Here is a 20,921-nt window from a genome sequence, read left to right as displayed (position 1 = left end):
AACGCTACCTGTAGAGTCAATCTCCAAATTCTTGGATTATCTATGATTTACCGAGGCATCCTGCAATCAAGCACGCGCTGCACACGCGGGTCACCTTGCATACACTCATTAAATTAATGAAAAGCGAAAATTTTCTGGGTCGAAAGCTATGGTACATGTAATAGGCGCACGTCTTATAACCGAATCCTTCATAAAAATAAGATTACGAATGCTGGACCACGGTGAATGATTCGAAGGTCGATGTGAGAGAGTACTGGCGATCAATTTTCCTGGCAACGAAGATACCCTTGAAGGGGCGCCGGTCACCCGCGTGTTTGCATGGGCCGTTTTCCAATAACTGATGCTCTGTCGATCGTGGGCTTCTCCGCGATCAGCCGTTCTGATATGGCGAACTGATCTTTTATGGAGGTGACCTGTCGTTTCGCGTGGCCACATTTTATTGTTGCGTGGATAAGGACGCGTCACCGTCGTTGTTGCCCGTAGAAACTGAAATGTTGCTGATAAGCACGTGGGCGAAGGTCCAATGCCTATATTGATGAAAGAAACAGTTAGGATGGAGCACTGCGCAATGCGATAGGAAGCAATAAATAAATAAAGAAAACTACTACGAGCAGTACGCCAGGGACGCAGAGAAAAAGCTTCGCTTGCCCCTATTTTCACGATAGGGCAAGGTCTCGTGATCTTTTTCTTGATAGAACTCATTATCGATTCAGTTAGTGCATAAACTGTGGCTGGCGTTTGCCACCCGTGTGTTCCCTTCTTCGTTTTATTGCGATAGGAGTTATATGGACAGATTCGACGGGTTATTGCCGTCGCCGTCATCTCCCTCCCGTATGAAGTCCAAGTTGAGAAGATCCCCCCGCGCATCGTATGCTCTACCCCGGTTAAAAGCGCGCTAGCGGGGGCGACGAAGGCGGCCGAAGCAGAGATCAAACGAGCCGGCTCATTTCCGTCGCTCGGAGGGTGCATGCGATAACATATCCCTGCTCGGGAGGCCCGCCATCGAAGCAGACAGGAAACGCCCCGCCCGTCTTTGACGACCATGAAAAGACGCGAGGTGAGGGAGGGGGGGTGTCGCGCGAGTAGCAAATTTGAACTTTGAATCTAAGGGCGCGGTCGCAATCGCTGGCGCGCGCGCTATCTCGACAGCCATCACAGCGGGGGGCCCGTATACCCTCCTACGTGCTGCGCTCTCAACGCGAAGTGACTATGCGGAGAGCATCTCTCCCTGGAGCGGCTGTGTTCTCTTACACCAGCATTTTGTAGTTACGTGAGATAGGATGCAGAACAGTTAGCGGCCAGCCTCACTTTGTATAACACTACAATTTGTTGCTATCGCATTCATTGCTTCGCCCTTGCGGTGAAACTGACTTTTATTAGTGGGCCAGCGGTGAGTTTTGGCGTTTTCTCAATTTCTGTGGCACGTACGTTTCTGCCCACGAATGACGGGCATTTAGGATATTGTCTAGCCATGCGCTGCGTCGCTGTATAAAGTAAATGTGGCTTGTTGAAGTATTGAGGAGCCACCAAGAATAATGGCACTGGATCGCTCATGCTGAAGACTTTTCACTTATACTCCCGCCGCCCACACGTGTCATCAACGTTACGCTTCAGATGGTCAACAGCCACCTCCTTACGGAAATGAGTGTTCATAACACTTGGACTATAGCGTGACCAAGCGAGGTAGCCTGCATTTCAGCTAACTCGGCCAGCCTGCTATCCTACTTCAATGACTTTTGTTGGACCCTGGTACCAGCCGTCGTCGGCCCATACTGGCCTGAAAGCCCTACAGCATTTTTGAAAACCACAGAGCTGTCGGAAAACTATAGCGGTCAGGCAGATTTATTCTCTCTACTTTTCTAATACTTCCGGCTCTAACACCACACCTTGCGCCGATAAGTCAATCGGTGCAGGTAACATGATCGACCTCTCCGATTTCCATCTCTCGTTTTACAGCATAAGCTGTTGAGCTCACAGCAGCCGATTTTGGTGGCGTAGTTGTTGCCCAAAGCCGCCGCCGCCGTTCTCTGGCGTAGCTATCACGCACATTGGTGAAAAGAAACCAGGATTCAAGGTGGATTCAAACCCAGGCTTTCTGCTCAGGAAGCAAGTGTACTACTACGAAGGCTGATTGAACGGGGCCTTGGATTGTGAACTCCTAGAGATTGATCTCTAGGAGTTCACACGCAAAAATGACAAAAATGTAGGGCACCTCCGCACTGGTGGTGCGAAGACTGAGGTAGTCGCGAGCAGGGTTGATGGCCCCAAAATGCAAAGGTTGATGGCCCCAAAAAGTCACAAAATAAATCAGGTAACTGATTTACACTTCATTCTTTATTTACACACACACACCCACACACGTCACACTGCCCATAAGATGCGCAGAAACAATTGTTATTCATTTGGTAAATTGGGAAAAATTGCCGGCACTGCGTCCAGAGTAAGCCGAGTAGCCCCCATGGGAGCTACTACTGTCCTGCCAGTTCTTGGATCGGTGTACTTGGTAGCCGTCCTTAAGTGTTGCAGCTTGAAATGGAGCTCACACACCTGAAAACCATTTAGGAAAGCGGTTTATCCCGCTCTTTCCGCTCCGCATGCTCTTTATTTGTTCCGTTACAAAACAACAATATCTATGAGGTGTCTACAGGCATCCCAATTCGTCTGACTTGTAGCCGTACACATTTCGAAGAAACAAATTAGGCGAAGGTGCTGGCGAAACTGGCGCATAATTATAATACCACGAAAAGTGGTCGGAGCACCGGTAAGAAATACTATGTACAAAACAGATGCACAACGCGACACACCGGCACTCTTCAGCTTTTCTCAGTCAAATAATCGGAGGTGTTACAAAAAGCCCGCGGTGTTACGCGCAAATAGAGAAATGTTTACCGACCCTGAAAGAAAAAAACTTGGTTGATCCCTCCGTCATAGGAATCGGAATAACACGAAAGTAAAACGTGTCCTTACAGAAGTAGTTGAATGTTTGTTATACATTCATATGAGAGAGTTTGCACAATGTATATAGATGTCTGGCAGCTATGGCACCGTTTGACGTCGATGCACCCACTTTGATGCTTAGTGGTTCATCTCCACCCCGACGACTAACGTACACGTTCAATGATTAAACAAACTCTTGTGGTAGCTGTAGTAGTTAACGGTGAAAGCGTAATCAGAGAAGGAGCTGTGATAGCCACAAAAGCGTCAGATATTGGACGCAGAACTTGGTCGCCATCCCGCGGCGTGTTAACGTGTGATTGAACACCACGGCCGGACTAGAGGGAAACGCAAAGCGCGTCGCGCCGCCCCTGTAGCCCGGCCGCAATTTTTCTCTGGGGCAGCGTAAGCGGGGAACGCGGTGCTATAGCCAGGTGAGGCAGGCGCACGTCGCAGAGGTATTTTTCGTTTGGATGCTATGAGCGAGCCGACGCTTTTACGACGCTTGGGCTAAGATCGCCACCTCATGGTGCGTTAAGGCATTGAACAAATTGCAATTCTTTTGAAAACGCGCCGAAATGCGACGGATGTTTAGCAACAAGCGTTGCAGGTGCTAATCGCGGAGGCCACAATAATGACGAATTACTTTACCTTACTCTTCATAGAGGGCAACACCACCCCGCCGACCGAGGGCACTGTGAGAGGAGAATGTGAGATATAAAAGGCGCGTTTGTAAAGCGTCTAGGGTCGGTGACTGTGGCGCAGTGGATAGCGTGCCCGGCATCTGTTCTTGGGGACCGAAGCGTCGTGGGTTCGACGCCCGTTGACGGAACCTTTTTTTATTTGACACCTTATGGTGTACAATTTTCAACGTCATTTCCGTGACGGAATACGTCACTGAAGTCTTGCTGGACCCCGGCATAAAACACTTTCGTGTTAAAAAAACGCCTGTTCTGAGAATATACTGCGCCGCGCGCTTATTGCTTCACTTTGATGAGTTCCGGGTGCGAGCCGCGGAACGTAAAACGCATCTCTCGCTCCGCTTTTAAAGTCGCTTGATTGGAGCATGAAGGTGCGTCTACTTCGTTTCACAGTCGTTCTGCAGCCAAAGTCACCGCGTCTCGGCAAGACGCGCTCGCCGAGAAGACGAAATCTATGCACTGTCGGGGGACGCTACATCATCGCGGGGGTGAGCGTCAGCGACGCTCAGCTAAATGCGCCAAATGTCAAGGCTTACGCTAACAAGTAAGAAGCACACACGACATCATTATTCTATCGAAAGAACCGAACTCGTTAGAGTTGATGCCTTTAAGACATCTGAAAAGCAAGTAGTAAAGACATACACATACCTTCGAATCACGGAGAGAATGCATATCGCTGTCATCCCGATGAACGGCGCACTCTCATTTCTCTTTCTGGTCGCCCTGGGGGAATGAAAACTCTGGAACCTTTGGTGCATTGTCAATATCAGCAACACTTGGGCCCATAACAAAGCTTCATTGGGAGAGCTTGCTAGTGTACAACGCCAACATTCAGTGAACGAAGCACATCACATCACCACGCAGCACTTCACAAACGCAGACCACGGTCTTCATGCAGACGCCAAAAGAAGCACCAGTATGCCACGACAGGCTTCGTCAGGCTTAGCAATCCTGCTCCCTCGAACGGCGTGAGCATGCATGCGCACGTCTACTCCGCAGCGCTTACCGCATCCGTGACCACCCTTTGGGAGCGAAAGTACCGCGGCCCTTACGGTACATCGTGCCAATTTTGCAACGCCCCAATCAACGATGTAACTGTCACACACTTATTGTGGACTTGCACGGGTCTACAATTAAGCGGTCATCCTCACCTACGTGCAACAGGCTTCAGGCCTGGCCGACCACCCGACCTTGACTGCTGGATTAGTGGACCTCACCACAGCTCATTACTGGACTTCATACACGAAGTAAATTTGTATGTGTATTTCTGGATCAATACTTATTATGCCTAAGGGAGACTTTCTAAACAAAATAAGACGAGGGTCAAAAATGAGTGACGTCAGAGGCCATGCCTAGAGTAATTCAATTTTTACTTCCATCGATCAGGTTTAGTGAACTCCTCTCTGTGCCTCTTCTGTAATCAGGAAGAAACGATTAGTCATTTTTTCATGTCATGTCGCCGGTTCAACACATTCAGGAAACGAATACTAGTACCACCTCTTCGAAAACTGGGCCTGGAATTATCAGAACCTGTTCTTCTTTCTTTTGGGGCCGCTACCCTGGGGTACAGCCACAGGGATGTTTTCCTTGCTGTTCAGGAATACATCATTGATAATAAAAGAATCTCTTGCTTAAATCCATGGGCATTAAATTTTTTATTACTCACAATTGGCACTTTAATTCAATAATTAAAAACAAACAGCGTAAGAAGGAGTCACAACATGCAGAAAATATAGGACGAATTGACCATCTACTCGGCCGATCTCCTCCATTGGGTATGTGCCATGAGGAGAGGTTAACAACAACAACAACAATGAACAGGCCTGAAAATGTTCTAGAGGGCGCTGAATAAAGCCCCTGAAACGAAGTTTCAGGGGCTTTATCTGGGATGGATGGATGGATGGATGGATGGATGGATGGATGAATGGATGCTATAAGCGCCGCTTTATAAAGGGGCGGTGACATGTGTACCATCATGGTCTAAAACAAACAAACGTCGTTGCCACCGCTGTTAGCTCACGCAACGCGGCGTTGCTACGACCGTCCCATTCGGCGCGTTTCCAACAACAGAAGTGCAATGTCGTCAACTCTTCAACACACCGCGATGTGGCGGCTTTAGCCCAAACGTCACTCATAGCATCCATCCATATCGAAAAATAGGTCTCCGATGCTTGTCTGGCTGTCGGACCGCGTTCCCCGCTCGCCATGTGAGAACTAACGGCCAGGCTAGAGGGATGAGACGACGCTCGTCGCGTTTCTCTTCGCGTTTCACAACGCTTTGAAGGAGTGCACATCGAGTATCAGTGTTTAGTATGTGCTTGTTGATGCCATCTTTGCGAGGGATTCCCCATATGCGCTGTCCAGGCATATCATGACAACTTCAGCTACCGCAAGGGTTAAATCATGATCATGGGCGTTAGTCGTCGGTAAGGAGATGTGCCACCAGGCGTCAGCGGGGGTGCATCCACACAACGCGGTAACAACAGACATTGTACAAGCTCTCATATACCAATGCACTATAAACAATCAACTACTGCTGTGACGACAAGTTTCACTTTCGTGGTATACCGATTCCTATGACGGAGGGATCAGCCGTCTTTTTGTCCCGCTGCTTGATTCATGACCGAACCCCCGTAGAGGGTTGAGACATGCCATAAGAAACATCCCAAGGAATCAAGCGCATGCAACAGAACCAAAGAAGAAGCAGAAGAAGAAGAAGATGCGGCTGCCATGCACGAGCCATGCAGTAGAGGATACTACTACTACTACTACGTCTCCTGTTTATGACAGCCGTCGTCGATTTATGTCAGGGCGGTGAATATTTTCGATCCAGGCCAGGTCTGGTGAGCTTGCTTGCGACGGAGAAAGCTCTGATCGCCGCTATGAAGCGTCACGTCGAGGAGTGTGAAAACACTTGGAGACTCAGTGTACTCGTATCTCCTCCTCAGCACCTCGAGCTCCTTGATGTTCCGTCGTCCCCATCAGAGACTCGACCTGCGGAGACGGCACTGATGAGGTTCTTGAGGCTCTCTGTACTCCAATCCGCAGCTGACGTACTTGGAAGCGTTCGCTGCCCTCGACCTTTAGTCGAGACGGGTCTACTTGCCTGGCCCACGGAAGACGACGTAGACGGCGCGGCGGCCAACGTGCGCAGGCTCCAGAACGCGTACAGCTTGACGGCTGCAGACGTCATCGCGACGTTGTGCTCTCCGGTTCTGGTCGATAAACTGTCCCCGGATGACGCCCTGTCGCTGGGCGTTCACTGAACCCGGTGCGAACGTTGAGCAGCCGCTCATTGGGTCAAACAAGGCGAAGACCGACGCTATGCGGATTTCTTCGATTACCATCTTCCGGAGCTGGAATCTTCGGCGCTCAAGGCGAATTCCACCTCCTGGCGGGCTGTCGTCAGTCGCCCGCCGGAGACTCCCGCAATGTGGCCGTACCGAGATGCCTTTCGGGAAAATCAGCGCTTCAGCTTTCCCAGCGACACATCCTTCGGCGTGCTGTGTCGTGACAGTCGGGACTCCGACACTAGACCCAGCGGAGATTTGCGCTGTTGGCTCTCTTCCGGAAAGCACGGAGCGGCTACTCTCGCCCTTCGCAGTGGAAGAGCTCTCCTTCTCGGAGCCTCGACTCTGGCTCGTGCACGACTTCTTGAGCCCCGTTGAGTGCGCAGCGCTTCGTCGGGAAGCTTTCCAGCTCGAGCCTGCATTGGTTACCGAGGAGGATGGGCGTGAGAACGAGCCGGACATCAGAACGGCGGCGCTCGCCTGGCTTGAAAACAATGGAACCGCACGGCGCGTCCACCAGCGTGCCGCAGTGCTTACCGGTCTTACGATGGAGTCCGCCGAAAAACTCCAAGTAATTAACTACGGCGCCGGCGGCCATTACCTCGAGCACACGGATCCCCTGGAATCAGAAGAAGACGAGGGTGACCGGCTGGCCACAATTCTGGTTTACCTAAGCGAAGTAAAAGAGGGCGGCTCCACCGCCTTTCCCAAGGCCAACCTCTCCATCAGACCTCGTCGAGGGTCTGCGCTCTTCTGGTTTAACCTGAAGCAAGAACCGGCGGCGAGCTCGCGACAGATAGACTACAGCACCACGCACGGCTCGTGCACCGTGCTGCGTGGGTCCAAGTGGATTGCCACGCTCTGGATACGCGAGTGGTCGCAGCCGGGGGACCTTGACTATTCCCTTTCGTAGTCAGCAGCTCGTAAGGGTTGTTGCTTAGGTTTACATTAAGTGCTATCAAGGAGCATAAAAAACGGCGGTCATGACGAGATAGAAAGTTCTTTTATTCGATGATATGTTTCAATAAAGAATTTGCCTTTGTAGGTGGGACTAGCTGATCAAGTGCAGGCCTTGTTTATTTCTATTTTTAGGAGAAAATAAATGCATGAACACAAATCCACGTTGATTAAAGAATCGCTTTCTGCGCGTTCCACATTTTGTGGTGTTCTTATTTGCTTGTATAGAAGGGGCCCGAGCCAAATCTAGCCAGAGGTAAAAGATATGCGGACAAAATGGATGCTGCTGATTCCATGCATTTTGCATGTAGGGACTCACTATTTTTTGTGTTCTGCTTAATATGGGAATTAGGCAACATTAATTACAACACTTCTGAATCAGCGAACCTGGGCAACTTCTATAAGAAAGAAAGAAAGAAGGAAAGAAAGAAAGAAAGGAAAGAAAAAAAAGAAAAGGAAGAAAAGAAAGAAATAAAGAACTAACGAAAGAAAGAAAGAAGAAAAACAAGAGTAAGTAAGAAAGAAAGAAAGAAAGAAAGAAGGAAAGAAAGAAAGATAAAACTACGGCACCTCCGCACAGTGGCGCAATGACTGAGGTAGCAGCAGAGGTGGTGGCGCTCTCCTCCTCCTCACCTCACTATTTCTTTCCCCCGCTATTTCTTTATCTTATTCGGTGTTTCCATTTTGCGTTTTCGATCTTCAGTTTGCCTTCTTTCTCTGTATTTCTCGCTCGCTCTTTCTAATTCTTCATCTCGCTCTCTACACCTTCGATCGTTTCTATTTCTCTCCATCTTCTTTCTGCCTAAGAGGACTTGTTGTTGGGCTAGTTGGTCACTTGTTATTTTGAAGAAATTTCGCACAACTTGGCATTCACTCGAAACGCACTCACACTCACACACGTATCCACTCAGGAACACACCCGATGCACAGCGCTCACTACCAACTGTTTATTCTGCGTGACCGATCATCCTATATATCTAAAGTATGATGCGCAAGAGCAATGAACAACAACGATGCGCATAAGCAATGATCTACCAAGTGAAGCAAGATCCAGCCACCCCTAACTAAACAACAAAGAAAACAGTAAAAAGAAAAACAAAGCAGAAAAGGCCAGCTAGGAGCACTTTAAATTATAGCCTCGAGAAAAGGAAATTTTCTTCTGAAACAAAGCCACTGACGGCTCGCTAACACACCGATCCTTATTTCTTTCTATTACGTATGCTTCCAACGAAAGACGGGCTGATGTTTTTGCGCTTCTTCCGAGAATCTGCCTGTTTAAAAACCGTGGTTCACACCCACATGCTGCAGCATGCGCCACAAGATGCGCGTACTTATCCTATTTTTTCTTAATTCTTTTGCGCATGCTCCCTGAGCCGGTCATTCAAGCATCTTTCGGTTTGACCGACGTACACTTTTCCGCAGGATAATGGAATATACGACCTCCGTGGAGCGCATGACGAAAAAATTCTCATGTTTTTTTTCTGGCAACCACGTCTCTTGCCATTGCAAATGCGCGGGCACAATTTGGCGAGTTTCGCAGGTGCCGAAAAAACCAGCGGCACCCCGTGTCTTGCAGTGACCTTCTTAAGGTTGTGGGAGAGCTTATGAAGGTACGGCAACACTTGAGGCTTGGAACCCGATGAATCCCAAGCAGCTCTATCCCTTTGTGGTCCACGTTCCACCTTCTGCATAGGTGACTCGGCGACCGTATTTACAGACCGACGAAGGGAAGCCCGCCGCCACCAACCGGCTGATCTGATCATTTAAACTAGTACTATTGTTAAGCGGTTTATTGGACGGCACTCGGCGAAAATGCACTATGGCGACAGTCAAGGCAAAAACACGGGCTCCGAGCGCGAGTGGCGTTTAGAAGAGGACGACCCACTAGGAGCCGCTGGAGAGCGCAACCGTTAAGCAGTACCAATTGCTTCGCCACAATTACCCCGGGTACGAAAAGGGAGCCGTCCGGCGACCTAACAGCTCGTTACTATGAGTGGGTCATAGTAGGTCTTGAGGCGCTCCACGTTGACTATGTCGCGCCCTCGACGGAGCATGTCCGAAGCTGGTTCGATGGGTTCGATCAGGTAGTTGACCGGGGATGTGCGCTCGACGACCCGGTATGGGCCTTCGTATTTCGGCAGCAGTTTTGAAGAAAGGCCACTTGCAGTGGTAGGGACCGAGAGCCATACGAGCGCTCCAGGGAGGAACGTGGGTTCAGAAGTAGTGGTGCCATCGCGAATGCTCTTCTGCAGCTCTTGTTCCTGCGTCGTAAATGTCTTGGCAAGCTCGCGACACTCTTGAGCGAGCCTGGCTGGCTGTGTCAGAAATAGGCGCACACTCAAATGGATCCGGCTTGTATGGAAGTATCGTGTCGATGGTGTGCGACGGGTGCCTTCCGTACAGTAAGAAGAACGGTGAAAAACCAGTAGTGCTCTGAGGGGCGGTGTTATAGGCGTAGGTGACGAAGGGCAGAATGGCATCCCAATTGGTGTGATCGGCGGCGACGTACATTGACAGCATGTCGCCGAGCGTTCGGTTAAAGCGTTCGGTTAGGCCATTCGTCTGCGGGTGGTAAGCAGTAGTTTTGCGATGAACAGCATGGCACTCTTTGAGAATGGCTTCGACGACTTCCGACAAGAAGACACGGCCTCGATCGCTGAGAAGCTCCTGGGGTGGACCGTGACGCAGCATGAATCGGTGTAGCAGGAAGGAGGCAACATCACGCGCTGTAGCCGCTGGGAGGGCAGCGGTTTCGGCGTATCGCGTTAGATGGTCAACGGCGACGATGGCCCAACGGTTACCAGCCGACGTCAGAGGAAGTGGTCCATACAAATCGATGCCCACGCGCCCAAACGGACGGTTAGGGCAAGGTAATGGTTGTAGACCGACTGGTGACACGTGCGTTGAAGGTTTGCGGCGTTGGCAATCGAGGCAGGAGCGAACGAACTTCTGCACGTAGCGGTACATTCCTCGCCAGAAGTATCGTTGTCGAATGCGGTGGTAAGTTTTGGATACCCCAGAGTGCGCGTATTGCGGATCAGAGTGGAAGGACTCGCATATTTCAGCACGCAGACTTCGGGGTATCACAAGTAGCCACTGGCGGCCGTCGGCGTTGTAATTGCGTCGGTGCAGTAGGTCGTCACGAATGGCGAAATGGTGGGCTTGACGACGCAACGCGCGATTGGTTGGTGTTGTCGACTGATCAGTGAGCAAGTCTATTAGCGAAGCGATCCATTTATCCTTGCGCTGCTCGGTAGCGATGGTGTGAACATCGATAGAAGAAACAGCAGTGTGAGACACTGAGCAGGAGGCATTGTCGTCAGGCAAGGGGGAGCGCGAGAGGGCGTCGGCGTCAGCATGCTGACGTCCGTTGCGGTACAGCACGCGGATGTCGTAGTCTTGCAGGCGAAGTGCCCAACGGGCGAGACGGCCCGAGGGATCCTTCAATGACGACAGCCAGCATAGTGCGTGGTGATCGGTGACGACATCAAATGGGCGACCATACAAATAAGGTCGGAATTTTGTAAGGGCCCAGATGATCGCCAGGCACTCTTTTTCGGTGACAGTGTAATTGGTCTCGGCTCTAGTAAGCGTGCGACTTGCGTAGGCGACGACATATTCGGGGAACCCTGGTTTGCGTTGCGCAAGAACAGCACCGAGGCCTACATCGCTGGCGTCCGTGTGTACCTCCGTTGGGGCCGTAGGGTCGTAGTGGCGTAGTATGGGAGGAGATGTCAACAAACGACGGAGCTTTGCGAACGCCTCGTCGCATTCGGACGACCACGAATGTAGGGGCCCTTTACTTCCAAGAAGCTTCGTCAGCGGCGATATGATGGTGGCAAAGTTGCGTATGAAACGTCAAAAATAGGAGCACAGTCCTATGAAACTGCGCAGTTCTTTGACGGACGTAGGTTTGGGAAATTCGGCCACGGCCCGAAGCTTGGCCGGATCGGGAAGGATTCCGTCGTTGGACACGACGTAGCCTAGGAATGTCAGCTGCCGTGCTGCAAATCGGCACTTCTTCAGGTTCAGTTGGAGGCCGGCGTTGGTCAAACGCGTCAAAACATGCCGCAGACGTTGAAGATGCGTGGAGAAGTCCGGAGCGAAAACGACGACGTCGTCCAGGTAACACAAGCACGGGTGCCATTTCAAGTTGCGCAGAACGGTGTCCATCATGCGCTCGAAGGTGGCGCGCGCATTGCACAGACCAAACGGCATGACGTTGAACTCGTACAAGCCGTCGGGCGTGACAAAGGCTGCCTTCGGTCGAGCGTCATCAGCCATGGGTACTTGCCAGTACCCCGAGCGCAAATCGAGAGTTGAAAAGTATTCTGCTCCTTGGAGGCTGTCAATCGCGTCGTCGATTCGCGGCAGTGGATAAACATCCTTCCGAGTGATCTTGTTGAGCCTTCGGTAGTCCACACAGAAGCGCACAGAACCGTCCTTCTTGGCAACGAGAACAACAGGAGACGCCCACGGGCTGTCCGAGGGTCGAATAACGTCGCGTCGAAGCATATCGTCCACTTGTTCATTAATTACCCGACGTTCTGTGGGAGACACGCGATATGGACGTTGCCGCAGTGGTGGTTGGGCGCCAGTGTCGATGCGATGCGTAACAGCGGACGTGCGGCCGAGAGAAGTTTGCCCAACATCGAAAGAAGAACGAAATTCTTCCAACAGGCACAGAAGCTGGGAACGCTGGACCGACGTAAGGTTGTCAGCAATGGAGGGACCAAATACATCCGCGGGTGAGAAATCAGACGTGGAAACGGCACTGATGGTACGGTAACTGGTGCAGCGCGAGTCATCGGGTGCGACGAGAACTTGTGCGTCTTCGAGGGGCTCCACTCTGCCGAGACATTCCCCTCGCACCAACGTAACAATGTGCGGGGATGGGTTGGTAACAAAAATAGCGGTGCTACCCTGAGTGACTTGCACGGTCGCGAAAGGTACCAGCAACCCTTTCCTAGTGCAAACGCGGTCAGATGGCGAAAGGAGTGCAATTGTGTCGCAGAGACCGGCGCAGTAAACTGGCACAGCCGTCGACGAGTTTGGAGGAACTTTGGTATCGTCTTTGACGAGGGTCTTGGTGAATGCCGATGGACTGTCTGCCGGCGTCAAATGTGAGAACGGTGAGAGTTCGACGGCGGCTGGTGCGCAGTGAATTATGGCGTCGTGGCGGGAGAGAAAATCCCATCCCAGGATGACGTCGTGGGAGCATGCAGCAATTATGATGAACTCGACGTCGTACAGAACGTCCTGAATGACGACGCGAGAAGTGCATACTGCTGTAGGCCTAATACTCTGGGAGCTGGCGGTACGGAGGGACATCCCAGAAAGTGGCGTCGTCACTTTTCAAAGTAAGCGGCTAAGTTTTGCATCCATAACGGATACGGCGGCTCCAGTGTCGACAAGGGCAGATGCGCGAACACCGTCCACAAACACGTCTATGACATTCGATGGACTTCGCTGAGGGCTTTTACAGTTCGATAGCGTCGCATCCCTTGCCTCGTGGACTGCGACGACTAGTTTTCCTGCTCTCGTGCGACAGAACGTGGCCGCATTGGTGACAGTGAGCGACGGCGTGGAGACGGAGAGCGGCGAGTGGATGGAGCTGGGCGTGACGTCGGCGACATAGGCGGGTCGTAGAACGCACGGCTGGACTGGCTGGTGGTGGTTGACGCGACTCGAGGAGACTGCACGCGATGGTAGTAACGGGCCACGTGACCGGCATAACCGCATGCAAAGCAGATGGGCCGATTGTCGGGTGTGCGCCATCGGTTCGCCGGGGCAGGTCCCGTCCACGTGGCAGGATGCGATTGACGGGACGGCTGCTGAAATGACTGCAAGGTGGGTTGCAGTCGGGGCCTAGGGATGACGGCAGCATACGTAGCCGGCACGCCCGCTTCGAAGGACGGAGGTCTAGCGGCGGCTTCGGCGTAACTCAACGGTGCAGCCGCAGGGATTGCCTGGTGCGTGCTGGCGACAACCTGAGCGCAACTCTGTGGCGCAGGCGCCGGAGGTTGCTGGTGGTACTCAGGCATCACCTCCGCGATTTCCTGCTCAATCGCTCGGCGGATGGGAGGAAGAAGGGTCGTCGACGACTGTTGAACGTGCGGCGGGTGGGCAAAGGCCAGGAGAGAGAACTGGCGTGCGATTTCCTCGCGCACGAATGCCTTCATTTCTGCCAGCAGCGTGGCCTGGTCAGGTATGGCCGCCAAGCCAGCAAGCTCTTCGTCGCGTGATGGAGAGCGACGGGTCATCGAACGTTGCCGGCGGAGCTCCTCGTAGCTCTTGCACAGTGTTATGACCTCGGCCACGGTGGAAGGGTTTTTAGCGAGCAACATGGTGAAGGCATCGTCGTCAATGCCCTTCATAATGTTCCGGATCTTGTCAGACTCGGACATGGTGCCGTTGGTTTTCTTACACAAGTCCAGGACGTCTTCGATATAACTGGTGAAAGATTCACCGGCCTGCTGAGCTCGTTCGCGTAAGCGCTGTTCTGCTTGCAGCTTACGAACTGCAGGGCGGCCAAAAACGTTGATGACGGCGGTCTTGAAATCCGACCAAGTAGCAAAATCGGACGCGTGGTTGTTGTACCACAAGCTTGCTACTCCCGCGAGGTAGAAGACCAAGTTGCTCAACTTGCCTGCTTCGTCCCATTTGTTGGGTACGCTCACGCGCTCGTAAATTGCGAGCCAGTCCTCCACATCGGTGCCATCGGCGCCAGTGAAGATAGGTGGATCGCGGATGCGTGGGACACCGGGACATGTGGTCGGTGTGGGAGGCGGCGTTTGCTGAGCGGCGTCTTGAGGCATGGTAGATGGCAGAGTACGGGAACGAAGCTCCAGGGGCATTGAATGGGAGCACAGCACTCTCCACCAATTTGTTCAGCGGTTTATTGGACGGCACTCGGCGACAATGCACTATGGCGACAGTCAAGGCAAAAACACGGGCTCCGAGCGCGAGCGGCGTTTAGAAGAGGACGACCCACTAGGAGCCGCTGGAGAGCGCAACCGTTAAGCAGTACCAATTGCTTCGCCACACTATATATTTCTAGTACAATGGGCCCTTCTTTTTACACACCTGACTTTGCTGCGGCGTGCGTCAGCGACGCACGACGCGCACGTCGCTGACTGCCCGCAGGCCGGGCCGGGCCGGGCCGTCCGAAATGTTTCCCGGCGGGCCCGGGCGGGGCTCGGGCTTGAAAGTGCGAGCCTGGGCCGGGCCTAGGCTTGACACTGTGGGCCGGGCCGTACTCGGGCCCGCTCATTGCGAAGCGTACCTCCCCTGACGAATTTAAGGAGTGGCGCGATGCTGCGGAAACTCAACCAGCCGACAGTGAGCTTGACAGTTACCTTCGGGACAGTGACTCGTGTGAGGACATTGAGAAAGTGCTTGAATGGTGGGAAGCCCAGTGTAGGAAATACCGTAGGCTTCCATTTCTTGGAAAGAAGTACTTTGCGTCCCATCCACGAGCGCCAGCAGCGAACGCAATTTTAGTGCAACTGGGTACGTATCCAAGGCAGGAGGATCTGTTTGAAGCCAGACAGCCTTGACAACTTGCTGTTTTTGCACAACAGCATGTAGATTTTTGCCTTTCGCCGTCCTTTTCAATCTCCTATTCCTGTGGCATCGTTTTCGGGTGCGGTCTTTTTGTGTTACTGGGCGTTATTTTAAGCGTATTTTCTATATTTATTTCACGAATGAGGGTGAAACCTTCTATCTGTAATAGAATGAAGTATGGCGTGTAGCAGCTAGATTATATAATTATATTGTACATGACGATTACGTTTCCGTGACGACGTTAGAATATGAAGGATTTATGTTTCATCTGATTGTGGTGGCTGTTCACCATATATAACGTTAACGTTTTTTATGTTGCTGCAACAAATTATTAAAAAGGAGCCTCTTTTAAAAAATTGTGTAATTATTGTTTGCGGCGAGAGTGTACAAAATAGCATTAAAAAATGTCCCGGGTTTGCTTCTATCTGCATTTTGATGTCAGTTGTACACTTCTTTTAAATGAATTTTGTTGCTGTGTTTTATTTTCACTACACTGTTATTGTAATGACATGCCATATGCCATATAGACAACATTTCACTTAAATTCCTTGGCATTACGTGCTAAAATCACGATATGATTACGCGGCACGCCGTAGTGAGTGAGTGAGTGAGTGAGTGAGTGAGTGAGTGAGTGAGTGAGTGAGTGAGTGAGTGAGTGAGTGAGTGAGTGAGTGAAACAACTTTATTCGGTCCACAATAGACGCGAGTAAACTCAACGTCACCTGGCTAGGCCGGATTAATTTCGACAACCTGGAGTTCTTTAACGTTCACCTTAAGATAAGTACACGGTTGTTCTTGAATTTCGCCCCCATCAAAATGCGGCCGCCGAAGCTGTGCGAATCGCGCCCGCGTCCTAGGACTTAACAGTGAAGCAGCTTAACCGCTGAGCTACTACCGCGGGCAAAACAACATTTCGATGCATGTATACACCAGATTTTCTGTCCGATCGCCCGCTAGAAAGCGCAAGCCATCATTATTATTCATCATCAACAACTAATATCCTCTTGCGAGCCCGGCCGGCGCATGAACACGGGCGTCCTGCATAAGTTTAGTAATGAACGCCCGGGCCCGGGCATGGAACCACGGGCCCGGGCCGGGCTCGGGCTGGGTTCAGTCATGTACGCCCGGGCCTGGGCTTGGAACCACGGACTCGGGCTGGGCTCGGGCTTCATAAAGCGGGCCCGGGCCGAAAAATCAGGCCCGTGCAGTGCGCTACCGCAGGGTGTTGGTGGCGAGCCCGCACTGCTGCTGCCGTGCGAGCCCTCCGCTCCGCCGCCTTGTCTTCTTCGTTCATGTTATTAGTATCGAAGCGCACTGACTGACGACTGTCGAAAGAGAGAGGAAGTGCGCAGTTGTGGCCCTCTAGCAGTCTCCTATGAAACGAGAGCACGCGCCGGAGTGGAGCGAGCGCCGCATGCTACAGTGTGCCATGTTATATGTGGTTTTGCATGCGTTAATATCACCATCAAGGCGCTCGAAGAACAAGAGGAAGAAGACCTCTTTCGCGCGAGCGTGCGCGGAGATGGGATGCACAAGCCCAGCTACTACGGCGATGGACAGCCCCGAGAATAAGGAGCAAGCTCCTTAAGGCAAAAAACATGGTTGATCCCTCCGTAAAGCGTGCCCTTAAAGTAAAGCGTGCCCTTAAAGAAGTAACTGAATGTTTACTGTACATTGATATAAGGGAGTTTGCACAATGTATGCTGATGTCTGGCAGCTAATGGCACCGTTTAACGTGGATGTGCCCACTTTGATGATTGGTGGCATATCTCCATCCCGACAACTAACGTCCATGTTAAATGATTACACAAAACCTTGTGGTAGCTGTAGTAGTTAACGGTGAAAGCGTAATCAGAGAACGAGGGGTGATAGCCAGAAGAGCGTCGCATATTGGACGCAGAACTTGGTCGCCATCCCGCGGCACGTCAGAATATGATTGAACACCACGGCCGGACTAGAGGGAAACGCAAAGCGCGTCGTGCCGCCCCGGTAGCCCGGTCGCGATTTTTCTAGGGGCGAGCGCGTGAGCGAGGAACGCGGTGTTACAGCCACGTGAGGCAGGCGCGCGTCGCAGATCTATGAGTGAGGCCGAAGCTTTTACGACGCTTGGCTAAGGTCGCCACCTCGCGGTGTGTTAAGGCATTGACAAAATTGTACTTCTGTTGAAAACGCGCCGAATGGGAGGGGCGTGTAACGCGTTGCAGGTGCTAATCGCGGAGGCCACAGTAATGATGAATTACTTTACTTTACCGCTCCCAGAGGGCAACACCACCCCGCCGACTGGGAGAGTGGTAGATATAAAAGGCGCGTTTGTAAAGCTTTCAGCGTCTGTGACCGTGGCGCAGTGGATAGCGTGCCCGGCATCACTTGTTGCGGATCGAGCGGTGTGGGTTCGATGCCCTTTAACAGAACTCTTTTTCTTTGCCATCTGATCGTGTATATTTTGTCGACGTCATTTCCGTGACGGAAATACGGCACTGAAGTCTTGGTGGAACCCGGCATAAAACACTTTCGTGTTAAAAAGATGGGAAGCAACAGACACAAGGAAGTTAAAAAAAGAGAAAGCCTAGCCATGTATACACTCTAAAAACTGAAACTCCTGCAGTGAGAGTTAAATTGAGCTGTGTTACTCCTGCAGATCACATTATATATTCTTACAGGGAGGCGCTTTACTCTCTTTTGCCAGGAGGAGTGAAAAGTACCTTTCACTCCTGCTGGCGAGACAGAGTAAAGTGCGTGTTCCACTCCTGCATCCCGCGAGAGAGTGAAAAGTTGTTTTACTTTCTTGCCACATAAGAGCTTGTTTCAGAGCTTGTTTCAGTCTTGCACCTCTCCAAATATAAGGAGCTGTAAAGAAAAGTTCGTGCAGTCTAATATCTTTGGCAGTAGCTCAATCGATGAGGTGACGGCGATACACTCCTCGTCAATTATCGCGACGAAAACCGCTGACGTGCAAAAAGAATCGGCGATCATAAATGCACGCGATTATGTTCACACTACGCTCACTGTGAGTCAGGTACTAGTTGTACACTGACTAGAGGCGGCGCGCCGCAGCGTGCGCAATAAAATGCTGTGGACAGAAAGCCCGACAAATTAAAAAAAAGGGAGGGGTTCTCTTACTTATCGCCTTTAAAACGCGACAGCGATATTCGTACACACGCATGCACACACACTATCACCTACTCAATCGCTAGCTTGCCTTCGCTTCTCGATGGAGACGTATACACAGTACCGCAAGGAAAGCCAAAGTGCAAACGCCCTCGAATTTTCGCTCACGACCAAAGCTGCTCTTTCGCTCAGAACCAATCACGCCGACGCCGCCGACACCGGAATTTCTGCGAAACGAGCTCTTTGACGCTGTCGGGTTAAAAAAATATAAACGCGACTTCCTTCAAGCGGCCGCTAAACGGGAGGGCTGTTGCATGCGCCCCCGAGAGAGAAACAAGATAACGCAACCTTACGACGCATGCGCGAGCAAGGAAAGAAAAAAAACGCACACACACACACACACGCACACGCACAGACACACACACCAGGAGAGGAGAAGCGTGCGTGCTGAAGTCGAAGTCTCGCCATCGCCCCGGTCGCCCGTCGCTGCCTTCGCCATTTTCTTCCGCTGCCCGGTCACCGAAGTTTCCTAATTGCTCAGTTGTGTCGGCAGTGCGTGCCCGTGCCCCGTGTGTGCGCGGCTGTGATCTCGACGCTGGACGTGAACGCCATTTAGCGACGGCAGTGCAACATCCCGTACTGTGAGCGTGTTGGTTTCATGATGGTCTGGAAACTCAAGCGAGCTTGCACCTTTGTGTATGCGTGTTCGGCCAGCAAATGGTTCGGCACATTCAGAAATGTGAACAGTAAGTGGTTCTTCTGTCTTCTCAGTTTCGCGTCGCTCAGGTGTGTAGTGCTGCACAGTGTGTCGCGTGGAAAGTACAATAAAAAGCAGAATAGAAAAGCATTACGCGCACATACGTGTGATGCCTGATGCGCCTTTAAAAACGCCAGGCCTGCGCTGAAACCGCAGCACAGTCACAGCGAAAGCTGGAAGAGCGGCGTTTCTAAAGCCCGTTGTAAGCTCTCTTGGGGCTACAATACAAGTACACTAGAAAGGTACCCACTACGCCATAAATCACAATTTTTGTGAAGTTGGGAAGCACCTACTAAGCCATTATTCGTCATTCTGTGGAGAAGCGAGGCACCAGCTACACGTCTGTAAGGCATTATGTGCACTTTGTTGACCCGACGACTGATAATGATAAAGAATTATGGCTCAGCCCTTTGTAATGGGTTGGAAGTTTTAAACGGCCCACCAGTTATGTAATTTGCATTGGGTGACGCCCGGTCGCTATTTCCCTCTCCCGTCATGCTGTATAACATACGTTGACGTGGGAGAGAGACGGCGGGGGGGAAGAACTCTGCTGAGACCCCGAGGAAATGGATGATGCGCTTATGGGCTTTCTTGGCAAACAATACAAGTGCACTTGCGAGGAACCCACTAGGCTATAAATCATTGTAATTTTACTGAGACCCCGAGGAAATGGATCATGCGGTTATGGCCTTCCTTGGCAACCAATATAAGTACATTTGCGAGGAACCCACTACGCTCTAAATCATTGTAATTTTACTGAGACCCCGAGTAAATGGATCATGCGCTTATGGGCTTCCTTGGCAACCAATACAAGTGCACTTGCGAGGAACCCACTACGCTATAAATCGTAATTTTTGAGAAGTAGGGCAGCAGGAATTGGGCCATTTTTCGCCATTCTACGGAGAGCCGTGGTACCTGCTAAACGCATGTAAGGCATTATGCGCACTTTCTTGATGCTGTACCTGATGACGACGACGAATTATGGCAGATCCCTTTGTAATGGGTTGGAAGCATTCAACGACCTACTCGTTGCGCAATTCGCATTGTGTGACGCCTGGTTACAGAATTCGCGTTGTGCGACGCTTGGTGCTTATTTTACTGTTCTACCACGCTATATTGCATATGCTAATGTGGTTTCTTCCCGGCATGAAGCCTGTATAGGACCTTTTTGTAAAGCAGTTCGAAGCACCGGCATGGCTCAGAGGTTGAATACTGGGCTTTCACGCAGAGGGCCCAGGTTCGAACCTCGTTCCATCCTGGAATTTTTTTCTTATTTCGTTTTTTTTTTCTTATTTCGAGCGATACTGGTTACGGACACTGGCGGCGGCGGCGGCGGCGGCGGACAACTACGGCGCCAAAAACGGCCGGTGAAATGATCTCATAACAGCTTTCGCTGTAAAAGCTGTTGTGAGGGCTCAGGCTTCGCACGGCCAGTCTATCGAAGAGCGCGTACGCCTCAATAAAGAAAATTTGTGCTATATAATTTCATTGCTTGTCATAAAGCGTGATTGTGGCAGCGTACTTTCCGAAAATATACAGAATCGAGAGGCCGTGGTTATCATTCCGTGATGTGTGCATTAAGGCTAACTTTTGTTTTCCTTTGATTCC

The 20,921-nt window shown here is 51.3% G+C and overlaps 1 protein-coding gene across 1 annotated transcript; it reads left to right on the top strand.

Moving 5' to 3' along the window:
• Window positions 1–7,082: 7,082 nt before the first annotated feature.
• On the top strand, window positions 7,083–7,838 carry LOC119406631 (prolyl 4-hydroxylase subunit alpha-1-like). The gene has a single exon (XM_037673362.1). It carries the CDS (start codon window positions 7,083–7,085, stop codon window positions 7,836–7,838), a length of 756 nt encoding a protein of 251 aa, XP_037529290.1.
• The last annotated feature ends 13,083 nt before the right edge of the window (window positions 7,839–20,921 follow it).

Source organism: Rhipicephalus sanguineus, chromosome 10 (assembly GCF_013339695.2).
Source record: "Rhipicephalus sanguineus isolate Rsan-2018 chromosome 10, BIME_Rsan_1.4, whole genome shotgun sequence".
NCBI classification, from domain to species: Eukaryota; Metazoa; Arthropoda; class Arachnida; order Ixodida; family Ixodidae; genus Rhipicephalus; species Rhipicephalus sanguineus.
Note: the sequence above shows the minus strand (reverse complement) of the source record. Positions and strands in the feature narration are given on the sequence as shown.

Excerpts from the sequence above, each read along its gene's own strand:
- LOC119406631 (XM_037673362.1), top strand. The coding sequence starts at position 7,083 with ATGCCTTTCGGGAAAATCAGCGCTTCAGCTTTCCCAGCGACACATCCT.